The sequence below is a fragment of the Rhododendron vialii genome, chromosome 2a, assembly GCF_030253575.1.
Source record: "Rhododendron vialii isolate Sample 1 chromosome 2a, ASM3025357v1".
NCBI lineage: Eukaryota > Viridiplantae > Streptophyta > Magnoliopsida > Ericales > Ericaceae > Rhododendron > Rhododendron vialii.
The window spans coordinates 36,868,843-36,885,761 of record NC_080558.1 but is presented as its reverse complement, the minus strand read 5'-3'; the positions used below and the strand labels follow the sequence as shown (position 1 = coordinate 36,885,761).

Genomic DNA, 16,919 nt, shown 5'->3' with positions numbered 1-16,919 from the left:
ACGTGGTACACGTTCGGCACTGAAGTTAGTTGGCCCATTCCCAATAAAGTTATTGCAAAAAAAAATTGTATGGTTTTGTTACCGCTGAACCGAAATCCTGGAGCCACTACTAAATGGAGGAATACATTACCCTATTTGGCTAAATTTGGCTTATTTTTTTTTCATTATTCAAATTTTTTCCATATTTGTTAGTTTTTTGTCAATTTTTTATAGATTATACCATCGTCATGATAAGAGAAATCTAAAAAGTAAAAAATTACGATCAAAACTTAATTTTTTTTGAATAAAGATAAAAATAAGTTAATAAGCCAATTTTTTCATCTTTATTAAAAAAATTAAATTTTAATCATAATTTTTTACTTTTTAGATTTCTCTCGCCATGATAATGCAATAATCTTTCAAAAATTGACAAATAAAAAAATAAAAAAATAAAAAAAAAAAGTCAATTAATTTATTTAGGGGAACAGGGTACTGTATAATTTGTCAGCATCTCTACTTGCCAACAACCAGCCGACCATGAGAAAGCAACGGGCACGACTTTGCCCAATTGCCCGTGCAACACACGTAACCAACTGTACTCACTAGTAAAAAATAAAAAAGGTAGTACTCCATAATCTCTGCTCCTCGTAGTCAACATTCCCACCTCTTTCAACGCATTTCCACCTCACCCCAGATACCGTATACAGTAGTCAATCAAAACAAAAAGGAGCTCTGTTTTTTTTATATGTACACTCCGTACCTGACAAAAACGCAACTTATATTGATAAAATTAGATATAAGTTGCGCAGCTTATAAACCCGAAAACAACAAATACAACAAAACGAAAATAATAAAACAAGAAAAAAAAACGAAAAAAAATATCGTTCAGCTCTGATGTCGGATCCAACTCTCCGTTCGTAGCTCTGTTATTAGAACACCGATGACGACTCGGTCTATTCTGCTCAGTGCTTGGAAACTCGTTATGTTCGAGGAGGACCCATGTTATGCTTCTCCAGTCCGTCTAGGCGGTCTCATTACATCAGCTGATCTTGTCTCCTTCTGCAGCAATCAATTTTTTTTGCCAATTTTGCCCCTTCATATTTCAAAGCTTTACCTATAGGCTACAGGGGTGTCGATGTCCACCTACTCCATTCATAGCTTTCTCCGTTTGTCTCTGGCTCCCTCTCAACCACTAGTACTATTTTCCTTGCATTGTTCTTTTCTCCTTCTTCACTTCTCTCTCTCTCTCTCCTCTGTTATTTTGCCTCCGGTCCCGGTAAGATCCGCTTGCTTTGAATTCCTTTCTTCTCTTACTGATCTTATCAGCTGATATCGTTTGTAAATGAAGGGAAAAAAAGTTATAGTTGTTTCGGCGAAAACGAAGCAAGGAATTTGAACAAGGTAGTTGAGCTAGATTTTATCCTCTGACACCAAGAAACTGAATTTTGCCATAGTTGGTAAACTTGGTATCTGGTGTTTTCCCTTGTCATTATTATTACTTGTCCTTTGATTTCTTTTACTTCTATTGCTTGTATTCGCTGGATCTAGTATTAGTTATGGCATCTATTTTGGTAACTTTTCGATGGGTTTTTTTTTTTTAAATTTTTGTAGGGAAAGTCTAGTGACACCTATTAGTTATGGCACCTATTTTGATAGTTATTATTTAGGGAAAGTCGGGTGACATCACATTTTTTATCGTATTTTTACTCCATAGATACAAGTGTGTTGATCGGTTGATCCCACACAAGTGTTTGCGTGGAGCCCACTACGCTTGTGTCTATGGAGTAAAAAATGCGGTGTCAAAAAACGCAGTGTCAAAACCACGACTTTTGTGGAACTGCACGTGAAGAATGAGTGATTCTTCTACAGAAACTAAAAGAAAAACCCATAAGAACACTCCTTATAGGATTTGGATTTAAGTCTTTCATTGTTTCTGTTGCCAATTTGTACTGTCTTGAATTTATATTTCCATCTGTTGTTTCAGACCAGAGTACGCAATAAGAGCATGGTTGACATGTAAAGCAGACATGTACAGCTTGGCTTTCGCTCTGTGGATATAGTTACTGGGAGATGCAATACAAATACCAGATTACCTATTGAAGAGCAATATCTTCTCGAGAGGGTATGAAGTTTTTCCACAAACTTAGTCAATCTTTTCGTACAAAGTGGTGATTACGCGTATCGGTTATATAATGAATGACCTAATTCCGTGATGACCAAATGTAGTAGAGGAAAACTTGGTGTAATGGTGATGAAAAATCTAAACTATGTAGGTAAAGAAAGTAAGCGGTGGCCTGCTTTTCTTCTCTTTATCATGTTTTTAACCCTGTTTTTTCCCTTTTGATGAAGAATAAAATTGTCAAAACTAATTGAAAGAACCGTAACAGAAGGTAATTTCATCTCTATTTGATTTTATATGTTCTGTGTAAATCATACGTTATGTCCTGACAATCATCTCATCAAAGAAAGATATGGTGGTATATCTTATGTGTTGCTTGGAATTTGCTGATTTGATTGGGTTAGATTTATAAAACTCGAGAGTGTCTTTCCATTTGGGTTCTTAGTAGTGCATTTTTGGGTGTAGTTGATGCTCTCTAGAACCAAATGGACTGAATTGCTTTTATTGTGTGCAGTTTTTTTAAGCAGATAACCGAGCCTCATCTCTTCATGGTTGCTTGATAAAATGCCTCGGAGAGATGATGTGTCGTGGAATCAATGGTAGTTGCGTGCCCTCAAAGTGGGTATTGCAATAAGGCTTTGGTATTTTATGTTGATTTCAGGAGATTGTCTGTTGGGTTTAATGAGTTTAGTTTTATGAGTTTATGTGAAGAATTGTAAATCGTTGTTTATCAATTGATGATTGGTTTAGATATCAAGAAAGAGAAGTCTTTTGTTGCAAACTTTAGGTGCATATGAATGTAGATTATAAAATGTACTTCTCACAAGGAACTATCTAAAATTGACAACCAACAAGCAGCTACTTGTTCAGGGTACGAGGCCTCTCACCTAGTTTATTGTAATAGTTCAATTATTGCCTGGTTCTGGCTTTTCGGGTATAGATTGTTTTGTGAGTTTGAAGTTATGTTGGTTTTTATGTAACAGTATAACAATTTAGGTGCCTGATATGGGTTGTGAGGAGCATAGGAGCTTTGTTTATGTTACTGTATGATTCATGGTGGAAAATAAGTGTCTCATTCAATATGGAGGGACTGGATGCGCACCAATCGGTTACCGAATTGCCTTGCCCATGATTTTAGAGGCCCTTGTTTGCTTGGATGCAATTCCTGTTATGCCGGCAAAATTGTTGAGACCGCTAACTGATGAATTCTCTATATAAACCGTATGTAGCATTTTATGGACTTATAAAAAGGGCTCTTTTTGTTTACTTAGAATGTCATTTACTTGAATATTCGGGGTCCTTGTTATTTTTTCATGTTACACCATTTTGTCATTAGAGTTCTTATTGAATGTCCCTTTTCATGTTCAGGTAATGATATTAAGTTCATGTTATAACAGTACATATTTGTGGCTTAATTTTATAGTTTTTAAATTATTTTTTTTAGAGGGCTCTTCTTGTTTTGGAAGCGAACTGATGGAAAGTAAAGAAAACATCAATCAGTACCGACAGAGGCTGGACAAGACACTGGCATCTCATGATCTTGTCAATGAGGAAGCACTTAAGACCCTTGTTAAGAATCAAATGATGTGGTCATCACAGTGTGAAGTTGAAGGTCAATTGTCCTTAATATTTATTTCCTGGCTAATTTTATGGCTTCTAGTATGTGACATCAACTAATAGCTTTGTATTCTCATGCATTAAATGCATGCTAATTTTGATTTGTGTTTTGCAGAATGTACTGATAATCTAATAGAAAAAAGAACAAATGAAGTATCCAATTTTCTTCAGATGTTGAGGTGTGCTTCCGTGGTTGATTATGATGGATCAAAAACGAAAGAGACTTGTCAAAGAGGTTGGAAAGTACGCTATCTTGTCTGAGTAATCTTCTCCTTTCCTATATTGCTCTGTTATTTTGTCAATCTTTTCCTGTCAAAGATAAACAATTATGGCTGAAAATGAACTGATAGTTTGATTGGTCTCATGTGCTTTTGCTTTTTGGTATCTCGCTTATGTTTGGTTGGTCTGTTCCATTTGGGATGGAATTGTTCTTAGTTGTTCAAGTTATAGGTGTGAAGGACTTGATCAATTTGTTCATAGAAGAGCAAATTTCATCAATCTTCATTGGGTTTTGTCGGAGTTATTCAGACACTATATCAATGACCTTATCCGACCTCTTCGATAGGTGAAGCAGGATACTGAAGAGTATCGTGTCATGTATAGAGAAGGACCACAAGGCACTCCCTTTCATACGCTACTTGTTGAAGGCTTTGTAGATGGGCCATTAGATGTTTGTAAGTGGACTAAAATTTGGAAAATTTTCAGCTCATTCTCCAGTCCTGAGATATCTATCTCCTCAGGCTTTGAAAGATCACTAGTGCTTATACTGCGTAAAACCTTGATTGATCAACTTGAGACTTCATTGCAGGTTTATGCATATCATGGGAATCGACGCTTTACAACAAATGGTTAGAGTTTCTTGTGATTGACTTTGCTTTCAATTTCAGGCGTATCATTGTTGCCAGATATATTGTGTTTATGTGCCTTAAAGGCCGTATAATTTATAGAAGTTGCAGAGATTCTCTATAGTCAATATGATAATTTCTTGTATCAACTCGTTACAAATGTTTAGTTGTGGTACATCCGCTTGGTGAATAATTTTGACCTTTTTGTCATTAACACGTGCTCACGCACACATACACATGTGCACGTGTATGAGAGAGCATATGATGTGTTAATACCTATGTATTTAAGAAACATGGCACAGTACATGTTTAGTGTTAGTTCTCGCTGTTGTTTTGATTTTTTAGTTGTATTTTCTTTCGGAAAATTCCTCACACTACCAGTTATAGATTTCAGGTTTCTTAGACTAGAAAAGCATGCCTTGCTCTTGATAGTTGAAGTATTGAGATTGCTGGAATCACCTTCTATCTAGGCTCTCTTCCTGCCTTCATATCTCAGAAACATACTCGTTTCAGATTTCATGTTTCTTTGGCTATAGCATGTTCCTATGCACATATGTGGTCGAATGTACCCAATCAGAATTACGCCTTGATCCTTTAATAAAGTCCACTAGAGGCCGGGCCGCTGGGGCACACACGATGCTTTGCAAGTCGGATTTGGACAAAATTTGTGAAAAATCGATCAAACATTAAACAGGAAGCTATTGTGCAAATTTTGTCCAAATCCGACTTGCACACGCATCGTGTGTGCCCCGGCCTCGAGTAGTATTAAAAATGCCGATAACAGCTGTTACTACTATATATACAGAAGTTCTAAATGGTAAATGGGCATTGCTCTCAAAAAAATTCTGAGTTCTGTAACTGATGCCAAAGAGGGAAATCCATTGTTGGGATGCTCCTTCACTGCCCTTTTGACACCACGAACCAACTCTTCATAGGGAAGCATAAAAGATGAATGCAAGGAACACACAGCATCCAAAAAGAACATGTACATTTCTGAAACATGTAGTAGGCTACACACAACAATGGCAAAGAGAAAAAAGGAAGCATAAATTAGGAAGTGAGTCCGAAAAGTGGTAAAGTAAATACCTGTGCAAAAGAATTTCAATATGTCATCTTGGGTTCTGCAAAGCCTAAGGCAAGAGAAGAAAGTGACTGGTGAGTACACATATACAGTATATATACGACCGATGTACGTAAAAAGGTGGGAAGCCATACCTGTGCAAGAAAGGTGTTATAGCAGGTTTGCAGTGGGAAAGTGACAGATTTTGTGGGTGGGCGGGTATCTTTTGAGGGGAACGTGGGTAATGACAGTTTGCATGGCATGTTTTTACATTTTTGGGCCGGAAATTATACATCTGTTCGGTTTTTTTGGAGGACAATTTAGGGTGAGCAAAAAGTGAGCCAGCCTAAGAAAGTTGTCCACACCAAATGGTGCTCTCCCTTGATATATTAGAATAGATGTTCATTTATGTAATTAGAAATAAGGATCTGTGACAAGGTTGAAATTCCATAGTTGACAACAGGATGGAAGACTAATTGGGACAGGGATGGTTGATGACTGGTAATCTGGTTTAAATCACAGGAAAAACATGGGTCGAGAAAGAATTATTTGATTTGACTTCGTCACTCTAACTCTCTTCCTTTCTTTTCCTTGATATTCTGAAAACTTGTGTTTGGGCCAGAGATTTATGGCCGGATTTATTGAGGGAGACAAAAATCACAGAAAAAGCTAAAACACATATAGCTAACTTAGTTCATTATATCCTTCTTTTTTCCTTTCTTTTCACTTTCCCTACATAAATACATAAATCTCATAGCAAAGCACCGCCTTAGATTCTTTTTTTTTTTTTTTGATAAGTAAATATTTATATTAAAGAAGGCATTAAGGGAATGCTACCCGTATACAAGAAAAGGCCACCAAGACAAAAAGGCCTTACACACCACCAGTCGAAAAGAACAACTCAAACCGCTCTAGAAAATGATCAAGGGAGGGATTACAATCTCCCTTGTCCCAACTATACAAACTACTAACCACAAAACTTTTAATTTTAAATAAAGGCTTCTCGACCCCTTCAAAACATTTCAAATTCCTCTCACGCCAAATAGTCCACATCAAACAAAGAGGAATCATAGCCCATACGCGCTTTCTCTGTCTGCCCACTCTAGCACCCCTCCAAGCGATTAAAAGCTCCATAACATTTCTCGACATAACCCATTGTAACTCAAACCAAGATAACAGTGTGGACCAAAGTTCTCATGCCACCGAACAGTGGATGAGGTGATTCACCGATACTGCATCCCTTTTACACATACAGCACCAGTTAACAATTATTCTCCGTCTACGAATCAGATTATGGATTGTAAGAATTTTGCCTTGAGCCGCGCACCAAACAAAAAAAGCCAATTGCAATGACGCTTTTGTTTTCCAAATCGCTTGCCACGGAAGGGTTGAGTTACCTCAAAACGACCCGATTTGGTAAGTTTCCAACGCATCTCATTCTCTCCTTCTCCTATTCCTTGCGAACCGTACAATCTAGAAAATAAAGCCTTGGATTCTAACTCCACCTCTTAGGCCTCCCATTTGAGAGTCATTTATCGTGGTGCAAAAATGGCAATACATTGCTAGAGCCAACCATGTCAAGGAGTAGAAGGGCATACCTGTGTAATTGGCAGAAGTAAAGAATTTTTACCTGGTTACTACATTTGAGGAACATCTTACAGTATAAATTGTGGGTGTGTAATAAGCACCTTGTTTCACAATTGATTTCCTTTTAACAGGTGGCCCCAGACTAGAATTCCTACATTCAAGATTCTCGCTTCTGATTGTTTACAAAGGGTCCGAATTGGTGAACAGATATCTTTAGTGAGGTTTGTCTTGCTGTTATAAACTTTTGCTACATCATTGTTTATCCAGTTTTCTATCTTTGTTGGTATGCTGATTTTCATCTAACTCTTTGGAAGATAGGATGAAGGTTTCCTGGCCATTGTCAACAAGGGAGGCTGTAGTACACTTCTTTGAGTTTGAATACTTTCAAGATGATCTGGTTGTTGTGCTTCTGAAATCGGTAGTTACTTAAATGTCTCAATTTGTTGTATTGAATTTACTTTGGCATTCAATACTCCCTCCTCCTCATGTTCTTGGGGTTTTGTTAGCTTTGTAACTTTCATTCATGATGCCGAACGACAAGCACAAAGCGATTTCGTCATAGCATTATAGAGAGAACTACGATAAACCTAGATGTGAGTGTTTTAGGCTGAATAGCACAGACTCAAATAGCAAGTACTGCAAGTAGATCCCAAGATACAATTTGGAAATAGTGCTAGTCGAGAAAGAGGAGTTAGAGACCCTAACAAATGGGTAGCCCAAACCAACAAAAATGAACATTGATGAAATCCATAAAGACACGAAAGAGCACAGAGGCAGTGGTGGCTCCAGGTTTTTTTTCTCAGGGTGTTCAAGAATTACCTTAGCTCCAATACCACCACCCAAAATACAAAAAATGCATAAGATGTTACAATTGTTCCCGGCGAATTTTTGTATTTTGAGCCGAGCAAGGTTAAACCGGCGCATAACAACACTAATAGTTTTTGTAGAAAATTGTGGGGTGAATAGCTTCACATGGATCTTTTTGGACATATGCTCTTGCTTTTGAAGATATAGAGTTGATTGTCATTCAGAGAGAAGAGAGAGAAGTCAGTGCATGATACCAATACTCTCTCTCTCTCTCTCTCTCTCTCTCTCTCTCTCTCTCTCTCTCTCTCTCTCTGTAATTTTTGTCTTTAAGAGTGTGTACCTTGTTTTAAGCGTATTAGGTGTTCAATTGTGAATTACCTAAATTCATGGGTGTTCATAGTATAGGAGTTAAGTGTTAAAATAAAACCTAAGATAACTTTATTACATGTTGTCTTCAAAAAAGAAGCAGCAGCAGCTTAGGGTGTTCAATTGACCACCTAGAAGAACATGTGGAGCCGCCTATGCCTAGAGCGTTGCAAAAGCTCCATAAAGGAGAAAAACACTCCACAAAGGTTGGGGAAGATCAAGACAACCGTAGAAAACATAAAAAAAACCCCATTCGGCCTTCACCATTGAGTGCCGGTCTCGGTAGTTTTGTCAATTTGCCGTCTAAATCGACTCCAAAGTCGCCGGACAAACCTTGTCGCTGGATCTGGAGGGGTAGAGGGGCGCAGCCCCTTCCCTAAGTGAACTCTGATTCTTGAAAAGTGGAGAGAGATGAAAAATTAGAGAAAGTCTCGATGGGGACAATTTTGGGATTCAGAGTCCAAGCTAGCCATTATAGATATAGCTATAAAGCAATTGAACTTGCACTCAAGCATTAATTGCACATCTCCTTAAATGAAAAGTGGCAAGTTCCAAAGAGGACCAGTAACATGGGACAGAGGTAGTTATATATTTAGATGATAGAACTCTGGGTATCTTGTTTTTTGTTTTTTCAGATCTCTGACTTGGAAAGCGTTGACAGAAGTACTCATGGGTTCACAAAAGATGGAATACCTGATGTACAGGATGTGGTAAGGATTGATGTGGTGGGCGGATTTGCCATGCAGAAGGTTAATGCAGGCAGAAGCTACTTCAGGTTTGTTGATTTACATAATTTTTTGTATCCTTGGGAGAACTCCAATAGAAATCAGGAGTTCATAGAAATAAGATTCAGATCTCAATTGAACCAAAGCTTTTTGACACGGGTGCTTGGTTTACTCCTAGAATTCATCTCATGTAGATCACATCTTTTGCTGACCTCAATTGCTTACAGTTAGAATTTTTTGGAAAAACTTTTCCTAGGAAAATGAATGAATGGTTCATAGAGATTTTTTTCCTCCTGGTAAAGGCTCTGCTTATCTACAGGAAATCTAGAATGAAACATTTGTCAAGAGCTGAGGTTTTCTCTGTCTTTCTTTTATGGAAAGTTGTTTCTAATCTAAGAAGTATAAATTAGCTATTTTGGTGAACAAAGGGAAACTTATACAGGTAAAAATCGATATCTGAATGAGCTGATTTTTTGCAGGGACCCTTAAAACACTAGTTTAAACAAATTGAATATATCTGGTCATTAGTTTGGGACCTCAAAGTGTTTCCCACGCAACGAGGTTTACACCAAATGGTGTACCCATGGTTGGGCTCTACATGAAATTAGAAGTTTGAAATGTAAACCAAGTTAGAATACTTACTTTGTTAAGCTTTACTAAGGAAATTTGCTGATCTTCATTTAATTTTGTGCATTTGTTCGATTGATGGGAACTTTTATCTCTACTTTTATGCCGTATGTACAGAAGAAACAACCATTTTCCTCCCCTATTCTTTGTGCTGGACACAATAACTAATAAATAACTAAATTTTATTTGGAGTTTGTAGAAATTGTAATTTAGAAAATGCAATTTTGAATTGGGATAAAGGAAAATTAGCCAGGTTTTAAGGGGTCAAAACACTTGTAATGTTTTTCATTCACAAATGATCTGTTTTGGATTGGAGATTGTGGGAGAGAAACTGTAGCTTGTGGATATGGTGTAAAACTCTATAACTATACTTCTAATTAGGAGTGTTTGTATATTACTTAATATATTTATGCTTCATGCTTCTACATATAACTATGTTTCTCCTTGTTTAAAATAAATTTTATCTATTTATTTATTTTTGTCTCGTCTCCTGCCATGCCCATGTCCCCACCTTTTTAGAAACTCCGTGTCCGTGTCCGTAACCGTGTCTATATTCGTGCTACATGGTTACTTGCTAAAAGTATTTCATTGTTCAATTTGTTGATGCCTCGTGAGAGTGTTTTCTTCTCTAATTCTCTTAGCATCCAATTTTGGAATTTATCCACTTCCGAAAGTTACTGTTTCGTTACATGAGTTTTGAGTTCAAATTTCACAGGACAATAGCGAACCTGGATATAAAGCTTGATTTTGTGCCTCCATCGTTTATTAATTTCGTTTCAAGGCAGCTGCTAGGCAGTGGTTTCAGGCTCTATAAGAAGGTCATGCTTCAGTTTCCGGGTTCTCTTTATATTTTTTCTAATGTCTTGTTTATTGTTAGTTTGTTTAAAATTAACACCTCTTGGATCCACAATTTCTCTCACTTCATGTGTCTGGCTGTAACAGGAGGTCGCATCTGCTTCTGAAGGCAACGAAGATTTTGGCAAGGTATTAAGAGGTGCACTGTATAGTCGAATTCGCAAAGCTCTTTATCCTGATAGAAACCAGAACATGTCCATAAATCCAGAAAATTGTGATAAGGAATCATGTCTTCTCCCTCCAGAACATGCAATCAAACCTGTACCGGTGGCGGGGGGGAACACGGATACGAATGCTTTCAGTGGTGAAGAATCACGTCTTCTCGCTCCAGAACATGCAATCAAACCTGTACTGGTGGCGGGGGGGAACACGGATATGAATGCTTTCAGTGGTGAAGAATCACGTCTTCTCGCTCCAGAACATGCAATCAAACCTGTACTGGTGGCGGGGGGAAACACCGATACGAGGGCTTTCAGTGGTGACTATGCACCTGAATCATTTCCAGAGGATCAGGATAATGTAGGTTCAGATTATAAAGCTTGTACTGAAATTGAGGAGATAGAGGAAGTAGAGCTTGAAAACAGTCAACGCTTGGAACAGCACCATAAGGAAATCTATGCACCAACAAAGAGTGAAAGTTCGGAAAGTTGTGTGCAGTATACAAAGAAAGGTGATATCAGTGCTGAGGTGAAACATGCTCTGGAAACACTAGAGAAGGTAATTTTCTTTATTCGAGAATATGGACTTGCTCCCCGAACAAGGTCTCTGCTGGGGTTAGGGAAGGATGAACTCATGGATTCTGGGGGAAGTGCTGTATTAAAATATGCAAAACCTTCAGAAGTCACTCAAATTTCTAAAACTAGTGGGGTGGTTAGCGATAAAGTATCAGAAAATAAAACGGCGAATGGGAACCAAAGTGAACCATGGAACAGCTCTACCAGTATCAGCTCCAGGTAAATTATGTGATAGAATTAAAGCCAATTTCCTCATTATTTTTTTGTCCACACTATTCAACTATATTTACAGCTTGTTTGTGTGTGTGTGTGTGTGTGGTGCTAGAGGCCAGTTGGATTTACGAAATTAGACATGTGATTGGAAAACTAATCTAAGAGAACCACATTTCTGGCGTTTGAATGCAACACTGTGTGGAGGTATTACGTTGCTATTGACAATCACTCCCACAAATCATAGGATGTACTATACCTTTGGGCACGGATAGAGCTATGACATGGCCAAACTTTGGCCATGGGCTCCTCTTGACATTTTTGAGAACCCATCAACTATATGTTGGATACATATTTCCACTTTATCCATATCACTAGGCCCTCGTAGCAAATTATTTTGACATAATTGCACTTTAGGCTTGGTTAATGACATTTGCATTCCCTTTTACCAACAAGGCTTCATAATTTGTCCTTATTTGCATTATAAGATGAGAACTGTTAGTATGTTCTCCAATTAGGACCCAACTTGAAGGTGATGAGGACAACAAAAATAATAAATTGTGAGATGAGGGTATTTTTGGTAGTTGCAGAGACTCTAAGCAAGAGCTGCATGGTTCGTACAAAGGTCATTCATAATTTCATGGTAGGTCATCCATAATAGTTTGGTAGTTAAAGGGTCATCATGAATTTAGTACTCGCATCAATTCATCTAGGTGCATTAAACAAAGTTCAATGTATGCATTAAACACATTTTAGTTCTTTGCATCTAATTGTTAGTAGGTTCAATGTATGCATTTATTTCTAGGTTCATTTTCAAAAAAAAAAATATTTATATCTAGGTTCATTCATTATCTTGTTAAATGTGGTCATTGATTAGGTTCATGTCACTTCGACTTCTAGGATATTGAAAGGTCATTGTTTAGCCTACAAGTATGGATGTAATCTTTCTTTCCAACATAGAGTTGATTAATGAATTGAGTTTTACAAGGCCAAGGCCATTGTAATTGGGGTTTAGGCTACTGTCCTTCCTTGCAGAAACTGCCCAACCCTTACGAGGGTGAAGCACCTCTATCTCTCTTTCTTCTTTGCGCACACTCTTCTCCTTCTCATTCTTCCCTTTCTTCTTCCAAGTGCACTTATTCAAATAATATTCTTATTTCCCCACCCAAAACCACCACGATTCTTGTTGTAGGCGGCAATACTTTGAGTGTCCTAAAACCGTCCTACATCAGAAGGTGACTAATTGGTCCTTATTGAGGTGTCTAATTAGTCCTTATTGGTTAATGGAATTATCTTTAAGTACATGATGTATGGGTTTATGGAACATTTTTGACTTAGATGATGTAGGGTCTATTTATTAGCTTTTAGGGAATGTGTAAATATGTGATGATATATTGCTCTTCTAAGACGTATCATACATGTATGACAGTTAATTTTTAACTAGTATTGGGTTGCATTTTTGTTTATCTATTAGTGAAGTATTCCTACCAATGGCATACTATGTAGCACTGACACTCCAAAAGGGCGCCGTGTCCACGTATTGGACACGGGGACACGTATTGGACACGCCACGCCACGTGGCGTGTCCAATAATTTTTATTATTTTTTGATAGGGGACACGGCGGGGACACAGCTGGGACACGGTGGGGAAACGCCGGGGACATGGCTAGGGGTCAAAATGTAATATTTTTAAATTTTTGGGGGGTTAATATGAAATTATTCAAAACATTTGGGTTAAACTGTAATTTTTCCTTTGAGATTTTTTTATACAATTTGTGAAATTATTCATATACAATGGTTCATAATTTTATATATATATATATGTGTATGTACATATATATTTTATTTATTTATTTATACACGTGGCGTGTCCTCCGCCGTGTCCGTATCCCCATTTTTTTAGAATTGCCGTGTCCCGTGTCCGTGTCCGTGTCCGTATCCGTATGCGTGTCCGTGCTACATAGATGGCATATAAAAGTTTATAGACAATATGATTTTTAACACGTCCTTGGCGTGTTGTGTCTTGCGTTTCTCAAAAGGGAAAAAAAATCCATCATATGGCGTGCCCATGTTTTTTAAGAGTATCTCTGCCTTGCATGTAGGAAGAAAAATCTATTTCCAAAATGTTATGAGCACAAATAAACAAACATGTGCCTTACTTGACATTCAATTTTGTCAGGCATGCAGGTTCAAATTCTTACTCAAGGGAGGCCAACCACAACAAGATAGTACCTGCATCACCAGAAGAAGATATCCCCCGTGTAAGTGAGATACAACAGACTGCTTTTCCTCCCTCCAATAACGAGCTAACAAACGAACCAACTTCTGATGGAGGTACACATGGAAATAAGCCGGTAAATGCAGATGATAACAGAAATTGCATAAGTAGTAAAACCAAAGGGAAGAATAAAAAGACGACGTTCTGTTGCTTGCATTTCATTGCTGGCTAGTTGATGTCCTGATAAGAGTATGACATCTTGAGCTGGCAGAAAAGGCAATCTCTCTAGCCGGCATGGGAGAAAGCACCTGACAGCGACTGTGATTGCATTTACACGGACTTTGATCGAATGGTCAGGTTGCTGACGGTAGATGCGTGAGATACTATACAAGAGGAAAAAAGTTAGTAGCATAAAGTAAATTGAGAATATTCAACTAATTGATATAATGTTAAAAGTTGATCTTGGTCGTTTTGACAATCTCTTAAAGATTTGTACGTTGGCAATAATGGATCATAGAGCTCTTCCCATTCCGTCTTTGTCCACGATGCCCCCAATTAAGACAAGGCTGCTTTTCTTCTTAAGCGCTTGTTTGGGTGTTTTTGTTGATTCTTTTGGTCCGTTTTGTTTATGTTTTTTGCCCAGCGAAAGATAATATGCGAAGATAGATTGCTTCTCTTGGAAATTCTGTATCAGATTTTGAATCCTGATTCGCTGAAACTCGTGAATTGGTTTTATGGTCCTTTTTGTCAAGGATTTCTTCGCGGGTGTTGGGAGAGGGATTAGGTGTTTCCTCCCCCCCCCACAGAGCCCCTTAAGTTTAATAACCTTAGTTTTAAAGAACTTTTGTGGCATTGTTTCTGTTTGCTGAGCATTTTCCTGCATAAAACACAAACTAAAGTGTTTTTGCTCCCTGGAATATCAGAGGCTCAATAACGCACCGCCTAAGCAAAAGGAGTTTTTCGCTTTCATTTGTTCTCAGAAACTGGATTTTGGTTGGGATAAACGTGAAAGCTGACAACTTTAGACTCTACTTTTGCTGCATGCTTTCCTGATCACTGGACTAGTAATGACTTGGGGCAGAATAGTTGTGGCATAATCTGTTATTGAAGTTATCCATCGTTCTTTGCAAATGATGGTAGCTGCTAAGGTGGCAACTGGTTAACTGTTATAGTGTATTAGAGGAAGGGAGAGTTAGTACGAGAGAGGAGCAAAAGTCTTGTTCCACCGATCACCACAGAGACTTCTCTTTTTCCCACATAATTAGTTGCGATCGCTGTGTTTCACTAACTAAAATAAGTACTTATTTGTTGAATTAAAAGAAGGTGATATATTGTGACAGAATGATCTGTGTCGTACAACGGAGAATAAGTATTTAAAAAATAAGAACCATAACAGAACGAGATCTAAGACAACTATTTCCTACGACGTACCCACATTTCGGGCAAACTCATCACCCCAGTGTTGTGCCCACATGCCCAAAATATGAGAGGAAAAATCACCTTCATATTAATCCTAGAATACAAACATGAGAAACCCCCTCTTGGGAAACTTAAATATTGGTCCTTTAACATAGAAACCCCAGGGTTTAATTTATTAAGTTGTCACCTTGAATTTTGAAAAACCAACATTATCCTTCTTTATATAAAACAATACTATTATATTTTTAGTGTATTCAATAAATTTACTATAAACACAACAAGAAGAAATATACCAAATTTATCAACTATCTAACAAATGCCCCTTATGATAATTTATCGTAAATTGCAAAGTACATGATAATTTAGCGTAAAATGCAAAGTACATAAATTAGGATACATTTACTTAATTACTGAATCTACCACAATCATACTAGATAAGGTCATATGAAAATATGATTAACTGATCACAAAGAGTATCTTGAATATGATAAATAGGTTACAAACATGACTAACTTATGATTGGTGACATGACAAATATGTTACAAACATGATAAATTCTCCAGGCATGATAAATTTGCAATCACATTTCTTAAACACTTTTCATTCAAACTCAAAAATCCTATAGTTGGTAAAAGAAATGGGAGCGTAGCTGAAAATTTATGGATCTTAAACACAGGTCCATTTTGCCAACATACGACAACTATCATAAAAAACGAAGCAGTAAGAATGCAAAGTAATATTGAATTTAGAAAGCACAAATCGGTATTACCCAAAATATCAAATATCTCGAAAAAGCCGTGAAGGAAAAAAATAAATGAAAAAACAAACTCATTCATACTAGAAAAGGATAAATCGAGTGATATATCATCGGAAGAAGAAACGTTTTCGGTGAGAAGGCAATCTATCCATTTAGCAACACAAGGCAAATTGGGGGTGAGTGGCATAGGTTAGGGTTAGGAATAGTGGGAGAGATGGGAAGAAAACGGAGAAAGACGACAAGTATTAAATGGGGGTTGAAAATTGGGCAGAAGAGTGAAAATTAATAAAGAATGACATTATATGACAATTATGCAATTTCAGGATGGATACTTAATTGGTGAGATAATACCATGGATGAGGACTTAAAGTAGAGGCTTCAAACAAGATGATTATTTAATTTTCTTTTTTATCCACACACTGAAGTAAAGGATCGTGGAAGTGGAATTGGAGGCTTGCCTAATTTTTCCTATTATGTCCATCAATTGCTTTTGTCGTTGCTTTGTGGGTTTAGATAATTTTTAGGATACTTACCACGATTACCGTATTGTCCTTATAAATGATAGAAGCTCTTGTGCATAGCATGGCTTTGCCACTAATTTTATTATGGATGCCATCACAAGTTGGTATTTCAAATTAGTATTCACAACTCAAGAATTAAAAAAACCATTCTTACTGGGAAACTTTTGTCTTTGTGTGATTTTTCTATGCATACATGTTATAGTAATTGTAAATAATAACTGTTCTACTTTACTATATGCGACACACCGGCCATATACAACGATGTTACATTCTTTATTTTAGTATATTACACTGACACCCCTATATACTTTTGGAATATTACTATCTTCTCCTTTACTCTCTAAATTACAATTGTCTACCTGCATTTTTACATAAATACGAACCTCACCCGTTACTCAGTTGTCTGTGTTTTTTTTTTTTTTACCATTTGTTAAACCTAATATACTCTATGCTAGGGGACTTGGGGGAGGGGG

The 16,919-nt window shown here is 37.2% G+C and overlaps 1 protein-coding gene and 2 long non-coding RNA genes across 5 annotated transcripts; 2 read left to right on the top strand and 1 right to left on the bottom strand.

Moving 5' to 3' along the window:
* Positions 1-939: 939 nt before the first annotated feature.
* Positions 940-2,093, bottom strand: LOC131309723 (uncharacterized). The gene is made up of 2 exons (XR_009194991.1): positions 1,966-2,093; positions 940-1,269 (listed from the first exon to the last, which is right to left on the bottom strand). It is a non-coding gene; the product is annotated as an uncharacterized LOC131309723 (long non-coding RNA).
* On the top strand, positions 1,973-14,331 carry LOC131309704 (uncharacterized). Of its 3 annotated transcripts, XM_058336302.1 has the most exons (11): positions 1,973-2,101; positions 3,565-3,710; positions 3,831-3,958; positions 4,281-4,389; positions 4,524-4,563; positions 7,339-7,428; positions 7,526-7,625; positions 9,016-9,155; positions 10,448-10,550; positions 10,675-11,540; positions 13,711-14,331. In XM_058336302.1, the coding sequence occupies exons 2-11, from the start codon at positions 3,572-3,574 to the stop codon at positions 13,979-13,981; spliced, it is 1,986 nt and encodes a 661-aa protein (XP_058192285.1). In that variant the 5' UTR covers positions 1,973-2,101; positions 3,565-3,571; the 3' UTR covers positions 13,982-14,331. The 3 variants fall into 3 exon arrangements, with proteins under 3 accessions (XP_058192285.1, XP_058192291.1, XP_058192295.1); XM_058336308.1 differs by lacking the exon at positions 1,973-2,101 and having other exon boundaries at positions 3,571-3,710; positions 3,831-3,950; XM_058336312.1 differs by lacking the exons at positions 1,973-2,101; positions 3,565-3,710 and having other exon boundaries at positions 3,837-3,976.
* Positions 11,547-13,703, top strand: LOC131309730 (uncharacterized). Its single transcript, XR_009194992.1, has 3 exons — positions 11,547-12,336; positions 12,371-13,033; positions 13,510-13,703. It is a non-coding gene; the product is annotated as an uncharacterized LOC131309730 (long non-coding RNA).
* Positions 14,332-16,919: the final 2,588 nt, after the last annotated feature.

Excerpts from the sequence above, each read along its gene's own strand:
- LOC131309704 (XM_058336302.1), top strand. The coding sequence starts at position 3,572 with ATGGAAAGTAAAGAAAACATCAATCAGTACCGACAGAGGCTGGACAAG. Across the intron at positions 3,711-3,830 it reads ATCACAGTGTGAAGTTGAAG|AATGTACTGATAATCTAATA; the intron begins GTCAATTGTCCT and ends TGTGTTTTGCAG. Across the intron at positions 11,541-13,710 it reads TCTACCAGTATCAGCTCCAG|GCATGCAGGTTCAAATTCTT; the intron begins GTAAATTATGTG and ends CAATTTTGTCAG.